General features: G+C 39.8%; 1 protein-coding gene across 1 annotated transcript; it reads right to left on the minus strand.

Moving 5' to 3' along the window:
- Nucleotides 1–536: 536 nt before the first annotated feature.
- LOC131960384 (heavy metal-binding protein HIP-like) lies at nt 537–2,263 on the minus strand. The gene is made up of 4 exons (XM_059325570.1): nt 1,913–2,263; nt 1,648–1,731; nt 992–1,120; nt 537–912 (listed from the first exon to the last, which is right to left on the minus strand). The coding sequence occupies exons 1-4, from the start codon at nt 2,199–2,201 to the stop codon at nt 632–634; spliced, it is 783 nt and encodes a 260-aa protein (XP_059181553.1). The 5' UTR covers nt 2,202–2,263; the 3' UTR covers nt 537–631.
- Nucleotides 2,264–11,019: the final 8,756 nt, after the last annotated feature.

An 11,019-nucleotide genomic window follows, 5' to 3' on the forward strand; every position in this document is an offset into this window, starting at 1 on the left:
ATAAATAATAAAATGGAATTTATACATAAACAACACTTTTGCCCACAAGTGTCCTGAACATTGGGGGAAAAATGTGTTTCTTCATTCTGGACATTGTAAAGTATTGTCATGTTTCCAGTCTCTCCTGACCTCTCCTCTGTTCTCTGTGTAAACAGATTTTCAGTGAATATTTGTCACGTGACCTTTCGTCTCAGCAGAATCAATCATGGCTTCACAGTGTCTGAGGAGCAGAATTTAAAGTCTTTAACAGGATCGTGTTTTTACAAACGGTTTATTTTTGGCAACTTTTTTAATGAGACATGTAGAATAGAGTGATTCTGACAGAAATATCACAATATCAAGCTTTATTTTGGTTACTTTCTCCAACATAAGCTTTTGTAACCTTTGATATGTTCAACATTAATGACTCATTTACAGTTTGGGGCTTGTTTTTTGTCGTAGACAGTGAATGAGGAGAGCAACCAGCATTAGTGAGAATCAGAGGGATAAAACTTATTTTCTGATTGTTTTAACAGTCTATGATTTATTTGAATGTTGCTTTCATGTGATGACACAACAGATAAATCAAATGCAGATACATGCAGTAAATCACAGTGTAGCCAACAATGACTGGGTTTGTGACAAATCATCCTCACAGTGTGAAGAGTAGGGCGCCACTGAAGGTGCTGTGGTTATCGCTGTTGTCAAAGAGAGATAGACCTGCTGGGAGAACCAGGTGGATTTCATCTCCTGCCATCAGCTCCAAGACAACAGAGTTAGTGAAAAATTCCAAACCTGCCTCTTCCTTCCACTCCCCATTATACATGATCCTCTGGCTGTTCTTGTACACATAGACACCCATGAGACCTGCTTGGTGACCACACACAGTGAACTGGAGGTAGTAGACCCCTCTGACTGGTGCTGTGAAGAAACCTACAGAGTAGAATAAAAAATTGGTAACAAATGTAGATTTACATGAATAAACAAGTTCATGTGACCTGCAGTAAATTACCTGAATGAGGACTGTAAGCATCACCAATGTTGGTGAAGACTTTGCTGTATTTCAGTGTGATGTCTGTGTTGAATGGTCCAACGTCTCTTGCATCAGTCAGAGCTGTGTAAAAGGCCACCTTCGGTTTCTCTGTTAACGAAACAAAGTTAGTGCATGTCATAAACTTCACCCAGACTGTATATGTTATCTATATACAAATGTGTTCTGATTAAGAAGATAAAATCTTCACCTGCATTTTCTCTCTCCAGCTGCTCGATCCTGGACTTGCTGAGGAGAAGTTCAGTCTCACTGCTGCTCAGTCTGGTCTGCAAGTCTGGAGTTAATGCAATAACATTACAGATCACGCTGTTAACATGCACAACACATAATTTACAGTATTTTAACCCTCATCTCTCAACAAAGCATGAAGCTTATTAAACATCATGTTTGTCAATGAAATACCTGCATTCTCTTTTTCTAGGTCACTTGTTTTGCTCTCGGTGGCAGTCAGTCGAGTTTCCGAAGACATCAGGTCTGCAGCTTGGACTGAAACACGGAAGAAATCTGATTTTATTTGTAAATGGTCACATGATCTTCTAAAGCCAGATAAATCATCATGTCCATCTTCATATTGATTTAAACAATAAGTTCATCAGTTCACAGACACACTTCATCACCTGCATTTTCTCTTTCCAGCTGCTCGATCCTGGACTTGCTGAGGAGAAGTTCAGTCTCACTGCTGCTCAGTCTGGTCTGCAAGTCTGGAGTTAATGCAATAACATTACAGATCACGCTGTTAACATGCACAACACATTATTTACAGTATTTTAAACCTCATCTTACATACTCATTAATGTCCCTGAAACTTCTGTAAATATCCATGAAACATCAGACACTTTAATGAAACTCTTAAAGACAACACTAAAAGTAATCAGTGTGTACCTGAAGTCTCTCTCTGCAGCTGCTCCACCTCCATCTTGGTGACGATCAGCTCAGCTTTCAGTTCATCCACCTGGCCCTCGCTATCCTTCACCGTGGCCTCCACGTTCCTCAGCTCCACCTTGAGCTCCACCACCATGTCCCTCAGAGCCCTCACCTCCGCCCAGATGTCAGGTGTGGTTTGCTTTGTGGTCTCCTCACCTGCATCTCTTGTCTCCGTCTCCTGAACCTCCCCCTGAGCTCCTGACCCACACAGACCGAGCAGCAGCAAACCAACAACAACAGCCCTCATTGTCCAGTTTACACGTCTTCACAAAGGTGCAGAGGTCCAGTCAGCCTGTCTTATATTGGGTCAAAACTTCAGGGGAGGGGGGTCGTGATCTGTGTGCAGGTGAGAAAATACAAGCTGCTGCAGGCTGGTGGAAAAGTTTGACTTAAAGCCTCTAATGCAGTCACAGCTGTGCATACACTGTTTATTAATACACACACAGACACACACACACACTTATCTTAATGCTGAGGCCTTTTAGTGTGACTGGTTATCAGTTTTCCTTCACTCTGTCTCACTGCTGATCTCATTCTCAAATTATAGACAAATCAAGACAGAACCTCACAATAAAGTTTTAAACAGGGAATGTCTCAGGGTTTCCTGCAGACCTAATTTAGCCAGGCGCCCCGCCCGGCCTGAAATCTGTAGCGCCCGGGCCAGAATGTCGGGCAAAAAAAAAAAATCTATCCATCTAATATCTCTCTCTCTCTCTCTCTCACACACACACACATACGCACGCACGCACGCGCCAATTGCGGCCCTCATGACGATACTGTGTGCCACAGTTGATAATTTAATGTTAGTGCGGCCCGCAAGTTTTATATGAATGGCACTTTACCATGTTGTGTGTGTAAGGTCCCTTTATTGCGCAAGCTGGACAGTTTATTATCTGCCGTTTTGTTTGTAAACTATATTTTGTATGCTGGCTTAGACAGTCTGGTCTTAGTTTTCTGTTCGAAAAACTGCAGCTACTCCTGATAGTTTTTAATCCTCTTTAATTGGTTCACACATGAACAAGGTACAGGACTTGCTGTGGTGAGGTCTCACAAAAATAAAACTCTGTGTGCGGGATCACGCATCACAACATGGCGACCGGTCCGGATCCATAAAAACACACATTATACAGCAAATAATAATAATCAACTGATGCATGCGGGGCAGCAGCGGCGCGCTTAACTGGTAACTTTTCCTCCGGAACTGTTCGTCGTTGATTCGGGTCTACTCGGGACTACTCGGGTCTTTCCTCCGGTGACGTTCGGCGACGTCCCGAACAGGGCAGAGCAGGGAAGTTCAGTAGTACCCTACTCGGGAAGTTTGCACATTAAATAATTTATGTATAAAACATTTAATCATTCCATGTATGTTATATTAGTAATATTTCTATTATAATGATAACTATAATAACACATAACATTAACATATATGCATTTATTTTCAATATAAATTATAAAGAAGTTTGGATTTTTTTAGCAAAGTTTTTTTTTGTGGAATACCTGATGCGGCCCAGCCTCACCCAGATACTGCCTCCAGCAGCCCCCAGGTAATTTTAAAACAGATTGTTGTCAATTCATAATACTTTCTCATCTCCTATTTTAATACTTGTTACACAATAAATAAAATGCTTCAACTGCTGTTTACGACGATGTGATCAGTGATCAGAAATATCGGATTGGCAGATAGGCTACTGATTTCACTATGATCGGACGGGTGATCGGAATTGTTTGCTTTGTGTCCCAAGGGTTCCCAAACTTATTAGGCCATGACCATAATTTTTTTCTCGGCAACCACCCGAGTAATACAGAGAAACAGACAGCACACTTAGCTACCAAGGCTCCCATTAGGTGACACAGACATACCTGATCTAAAGTTTGCATGACAGCAGCAGCCTTTTTCACATGTTGCTCCTCCTTTGTCATGGATCACTCTGATCAGCTCTTCTGACTGCACGTCTAACCATGCCAGAAACTTCTGTTCAAGGGGAACAGCCACGAGCCTCAGGAACTCTACACTGATCTGACATGAAAAATAAAAGTAAGCATGCTTTCTGTAACTGGAAATATGACTGATACAAGCTCACACAAAAAAACATTTCCTATGAATGCAACAATAAATACTCAAACAAATATGAATATATATTTTCATAACCCTTCTCTCCACTTACCTTCTGGACATCAAGCTGAAGTTGGTTTGATGATCACCGACCGTTGGTAATAGTCTGTCAAAGTGCCGCCCGCACACCAATGCTAAACGAACTTCATTTACACACCAGCTAGCGGTTAACTAGCTAACGTTAGCCACCATTAAAAATAAAACAAGGTTATTACTAACAGCTTTACAAGTTCTCCGCTAATTGAACCTTAATGAAAATAATAACTGTTTAAACAAAATGACCGTGTCTATTGAAATAACCTGGCTAACCTGACTTACTGTTGCCTAGCAACAGTTCGCTGTTTACCTCTGTCAATTCGCGTTAAATAACTGTTTCAACAGTCAAAACTCAACCCCTGCTATCAAGTTAAATTTACAGCAAACATGTCTAACTAAGTCAAGACATTAATTAATTCACACTAGATGTTAAAATCAATCTTTCTGTCCACCTCTCCGGAGAAACCGAAACGGCGTTTTCTTCTTCTTCGTCTCTATTTCTGGTGTTAAACTGATTTGTGGCTGACGTCATAGAGACGTCATACTCAAAGACCACGCCCACCGCCTGCCACAATATACCATAGACATACAGCAATATACAACCAAGGGATACAATTATTTATAAAGTCTATGACTGAAACCCTAAAAAAAACCCTGTATCTAGTTAAAAATGTAAGATTTAAGCACGCCAAATGAGTATTTAAGCACTCTTTCTCTACCTGAGGGGACAAGGTAGCTATTAGTAAGCTAAAATACCTGAAGAACATCATACTTTCATATTCAACGACACCTTAAATTACATCTTGACAAACAAACTGAACAATCTTGGCAGTGGTGGTCCAGCAACTGCTATGTTCTGTGAGATAAAATTATTGTTTTTTAAATTATCTTGTTATTAGACGTCCTTGGAATTACATTTTGAGTTTCCATTCCTAATCAAGTCATAATGTTCTCTTCAGCAAAAGGATTGTAATTTTAACAATTTACATTTTACAAAAAAATGCACTTTGCAATTAGTGCTAAAAATGTGTATTTATTTGTTATAACTATAGAATGTATAAAGTCTATCTACACATGTATACAGTACATGTTTAAAACAAGGACAGCTGAACTTTATTACAAGATAGTGCTGACATTGCACATCAGAGTACTGGATTAGATAGTGCCACAACAGAAAAGGAATAATGTTAATGTTTGTCTGCAAGACAACAGCAAAAGTAAAAAAAAAATCGGACTGGATAACAGGTTTCAGGTCAGTGATGGTACATTTTCATGAGATGCCATCTTTGTTTTTATCCCGTTTTCTTTGTTGTAATCTCACTCGACACTGTAGCACTTTGAGATTTTACATTTAAAAAGGTAGACAGTGAATGAGGAGAGGAACCAGCATTAGTGAGAACAAAGTCATGAATCAGAGGGAGAAAACTTTGGTTCTTTCACAGTCTGTGATTTATTTGAATGTTATTTTCATGTGATGACACAACAGATAAATCAGATGCAGATACATGCAGTAAATCACAGTGTAGCCAACAATGACAACAATGTTTGTGACAAATCATCCTCACAGTGTGAAGAGTAGGGCGCCACTGAAGGTGCTGCGGTTGCTGCTGTCGTCAAAGAGAAAAAAACCTGATGGGAGAACCAGGTGGATTTCATCTCCTGCCATCAGCTCCAAGACAACAGAGTTAGTGAAAAATACCAAACTACTATCGTCCTTACGCTCCCAATTATACATGATCCTCTGGCTGTTCTTGTACACAAAGACACCCATAAGACCTGCTTGGTAACCACACACAGTGAACTGGAGGTAGTAGACCCCTCTGACTGGTGCTGTGAAGAAACCTACAGAGTAGAAAATGAAAATTGGTAACAAATGTAGATTTACATGAGTAAACATGTTCATGTGACCTGCAGTAAATTACCTGTATTAGGATTGTAAGCATCGCCAATGTTGGTGAAGACTTTGCTGTATTTCAGTGTGATGGCTGTGTTGAATGGTCCAACATGACCTGCATCAGTCAGAGCTGTGTAAAAGGCCACCTTCGGTTTCTCTGTTAACGCAAATAAGTCAGTCATTAAACTTCACCTGGAATATATATGTAATGTATATGTGTGTGTGTTGTGATTAAGAAGATAAAATCATCACCCGCATTTTCTCTCTCCAGCTGCTCGATCCTGGACTTGCTGAGGAGAAGTTCGGTCTCACTGCTGCTCAGTCTGGTCTGCAAGTCTGGAGTTAATATAATGACATTACAGAGCACACTGTTAACATGCACAACACATTATTTACAGTATTTTAACCCTCATCTTATCTGTGAAAGGTAGATAAATTGCTGGAGCTTTTCAAAACAACCACTGTGAATGTTACAATAATTCACACTAGTCACGACTTGATTAAGTTTAGAGGAAGTTGAAAAAGAGGGCATTTGTCAAAACATGTCAGTCTGACAACAAAGTTGTTATTACTATTTATTTACATATATATATATTTTTTACCATTGATCCTTTTCCACTTCACCCCTAATATTACCGTCCTTTTGGTTGGAGGACAGGGGGTCTCTAAGTGGAGTGTGTCAAGCTGTTCTAGTCACAAATCTGTAATAATATGAAATAAATCAATTCATTTGTTAATTAAAATGATTGAAGTGTATAAGGGTTTAGTCAGATAAGTTATTGTACCAATTTTAGGGTTAATATAATTTGTTACACAGATTTGCATTTTTTTCTTTTACTCAAGAACATTTAAAAATCCTACTAAAATACCACATTAACACACCAAGACATTGAGGAACACCATGGAAGAAATCCATGCTGTCATTTGCTTTCAAAAACTTGGAGATTTCTGTATTTTTCTGTGATTAGATGGCGAGCACTTTTGTTGTGTTGCCTGCTGGGAAACCCCCTTATTGTCAAGATACATAGGTCTAAGTCTCGAGTTTGTGGTTGTAAAGTTTCATGAGGCTGTGATTATCCTAGAGGTCACAGAAGCTCATTTTATACAGTAAGCTCAAGTTTCACAAATGCTCTCTTATCTTGTCCATACCACATAGACCTGTAAAGTTTTATTCTGGAGCTCACAAAAAGTTCATCAGTGCATAGACACACTCCATCACCTGTATTTTCTCTCTCCAGCTGCTCGATCCTGGACTTGCTGAGGAGAAGTTCAGTCTCACTGCTGCTCAGTCTGGTCTGCAAGTCTGGAGTTAATATAATGACATTACAGAGCATGCTGTTAACATGGACAACAGATTATTTACAGTATTTTAACTCTCATCTTATCTGTTAAACTAACATTCAAAATGTACCGAAAGTCTTAAAAATGTCTGAAAGGAGAGGTCAAACCATAATATGAAAATAGGGAATTTGCTGGAACCATCCGAAGCAACTGATATGACAAAATGATTTTCCAAAGTAATTTCTTATCTGCCTGATGAAGATTTGGGTTAGGGTTAGCATATTTTTTATGAAAAACTCTATCTAATCTATATTTGATTATGAAACATTTAACACAGGTAGAAATAATGACAATAAACCATGAAGCTTACTAAACATCATGTTTGTCAGTGAAATACCTGCATTCTCTTTTTCTTGGTCACTTGTTTTACTCTCGGTGGCAGTCAGTCGCGTTTCCAAAGACATCAGATCTGCAGCTTGGACTGAAACACAGAAGAAGTTGAATTATGTTTAGGGCTGGGCGGTATACCCGTATTAAGAGTTAAACTGGTATATTTTAGAAAGAGATATGTATTTGAGACAATGCCGCCATACTGATATATGATATCTTTTGATGTTGTCTTTGTTAAGTTGGTTTGCTCCTCTCTGCGCCTGACAGACACAGCACAGGGCATTCCCTGCTCTCATAGTCTTTGGCTCAACTCCGCCTCTTGTGCATTGATGAGGCTTCTGTGGTGGATTCTGTTAACACACTGTGCTCTTATTTTGAAAGTTGCATGTGTTTAGCTACAGAAAATGATTTGTTACAGATAAGCACATATAAATACAGAAAACTTAAGGAAATTGAGAAAACATCTTCAGCAAATTGACAACACAAGAGCAGTATTTAGAAAACGCGCTGCAAAGACCCCAACACAACAGAAGTGTTTCCAGAGGACATTGTGTGGACACGCTTGTGTTATTATCACGTTATTTCAAGATAATGATGATTTCACGTTATAACGATCATAGCGTGCTAACGTTAGCAGCCGATCGATAGCATGCTAACGTTAGCGACCGATCATATCGTGCTAATGTTAGCGGGCGTTCGAAAGCGTGCTAGCAGTAGCGGGCTAGCAAGACCAAGACCAACTCGGTGACGTTGAGAGAGACCAACTAAAACGTCTATCATTCATTTATTTGATTTGTTTAACTGCAATGTGATTGATACGGGCCAGCGGGCTAACGCTATATATAACGTTTTAACATGAAAATATCATCATCATGAAATAACGTGATAATATCACAAGCGTGTCCAGACGTGCGCATCACTTTTAAGTGTCCTCTGGAAACACTTCTGTTGTGTTGTGGTCTTTGCAGCGCGTTTTCTATGCTGAGCTTGTGTTGTCAAATTGCTGAAGATATTTTCTCAATTTGCTTGTGTTTTGTGTATTTGCATGTGTTTTCTGTAGTTGCAGCGCTGTGAGCTCTCAGGACCACCGTATTTTTGTGATTAAAACAACTTTAATTGTTAGCCAATGTTAGCTTACGGCTACTGAACGGCGTATGCAGTGTGTTTGGACCTCTGACAGCCTGGACAGGTTGATGGTATTTAGATTGGCTCGCTCGAACCCACGACCACGAATCGTTCATGTGGGGGGGGACTGATACAGACAGGTAGGCACGTATCTCTTTCATGCTTGAATTGTTTTGAAGAGGAGAAGTGGGGATGGCAGCTCGGTAAATTCAGTGCGCGTGTAAAGGCTGATTTCCACCGGGAGCGTTACTGCAGCGTCACGTCAGCGTCGCGTATGACGTTGCAAATAGGTAACACTCTAATCAATGAGAGCATTTCCACCGGGCGCGTTGCGTAACGTTACAGCAGCGTCACGTCAGCGTCTCTCCATGAGCATTAGGTAGGACTTCTATTTCTCCGCGAGACGCTGCCAAATCGCGTGAATCTCAACAGAGCAGATCACACCAGACAGGAAGTCCGACTCAGAATCAGCGTAAAACACTTCTGCCCCTTTCAAAATAAAACACAATACGCAGTTCATGCAGCCTAAAACTACTTCACATCAACATTATGTTATGACCGGGGCACCAGATCAGCAATCAATCAATCAAAGGGTCTCAGAGGATCGGCGACACGGACGACAAGAGACTGATTGTTGAAGTGGAACATCATACAATCATTTATGACATAACATATTGTTTTTATAAGGATAGATGGTCAGATCAACATATCTTTCACCTCAGAGAAGCAAAGTAAGCTGGTTTTTGTTGTTGTTGTTTACTTTATACACACAGTTTATCCATAGACTGTATAAATAGAGTTTAGAGTTTTTCACGGGATCTTGCGGTCTCCCATATGGTCAGGATTATCGCGTGATCTTGCGTGTATACGGCCGGCTCGCTAAGCTGACGTGCTGCTGCTGTAACGCGCCCGGTGTGAATCCCCAGTAAGTGTGTGAATGCGCTCATGTCTTGGAGGAGGACGGAGAGGTGGGGCGGGATTTTGACTGACTGACAGGTGACACACACACTCTGCTGCGCAACACAACGCAAAACAACTTTATATTATGAATCTTATAAATATCCTTTCAGTAGCCTGAAATGTGACGTTAGCTGAGCACACGAGACTCTGGAGGGACAGATTGGACTCTTTTAGCCCCAGCCAGAGTCTAGTTAATTAATGGGAAACCCTGAAGTAGGCATATTGCCTTTTATTTTTTTCCACACTCATTGTTATTTGCATCATATCTAGCCCATTTAAATTTACTATGGGTTATTCATTATATTTTCACATGCTGACTAATTGTGCAGCTGTATATTATTAAACTGTTCAGGCCTGTACTGTGTACATTTTTTGTTATTTGCACATCTCTGTAAGAGCAAAGGTATACCTATTAGCTCAGAATATAGGCTATTAACAGTATTTTTGTTATTTAAATCTGTTTTCATTTACGTTGATACTGTGAAGCTGTAGGTTTTCAGCCAGGATCAGCCTGTTTCTGTTTACATTTTTGTTATTTGCACAGCTCTGTGACAGCAGAATTATGCCTATTGTCATAAAATGTAGGCCAAGTGTATTATAGATTTAATTTATCTAGTTTAGTTGATATAAATAAGTTAATCATTGCACGGACACACTTCATCACCTGCATTTTCTCTCTCCAGCTGCTCGATCCTGTACTTGCTGAGGAGAAGTTCAGTCTCACTGCTGCTCAGTCTGGTCTGCAAGTCTGGAGTTAATGCAATGACATCACAGAGCACGCTGTTAAAATGCACAACACATTATTTACAGTATTTAAACCTTCATCTCATCTGTGAAACGTTTATAAATGTCCGAAAGGAGCGATCAAACCATAATATGAAAATGGGTCAAGCAACTGATTCTGTTTGAAAGCCTCTCTTGCAGTCACAGCTGTGCATATACTGTGTTTATTAATACACACAGACACACACTTATCTTAATGCTGAGGCCTTTTACTGCGACTGGTTAACAGGTTTATTTTGTCTTTGATAAATTATAAATTAATATAAAAACTTCACAAAGACCGAAAATGTTAATTTGCGTCAGATTATGTTTTATTACTATTTATGTTTTCTGCAGTGTCATAACTTTTTTGGATATTTTATTATTAAACATCATGTTTGTCAGTGAAATACCTGCATTCTCTTTTTCTAGGTCACGTGTTTTGCTCTCGGTGGCAGTCAGTCGAGTTTCCAAAGACATCAGGTCTGCAGCTTGGACTGAAAC

Source organism: Centropristis striata, chromosome 22 (genome assembly GCF_030273125.1).
Source record: "Centropristis striata isolate RG_2023a ecotype Rhode Island chromosome 22, C.striata_1.0, whole genome shotgun sequence".
In the NCBI taxonomy this organism is placed as follows: domain Eukaryota; kingdom Metazoa; phylum Chordata; class Actinopteri; order Perciformes; family Serranidae; genus Centropristis; species Centropristis striata.

Coding starts and splice junctions, on each gene's coding strand:
- LOC131960384 (XM_059325570.1), bottom strand. CDS start 2,201: ATGAGGGCTGTTGTTGTTGGTTTGCTGCTGCTCGGTCTGTGTGGGTCA. Junction 1,732..1,912: donor GCTGCAGAGAGAGACTTCAG/GTACACACTGAT, acceptor CATTAACTCCAG/ACTTGCAGACCAGACTGAGC. Junction 913..991: donor TGCTTACAGTCCTCATTCAG/GTAATTTACTGC, acceptor TCTACTCTGTAG/GTTTCTTCACAGCACCAGTC.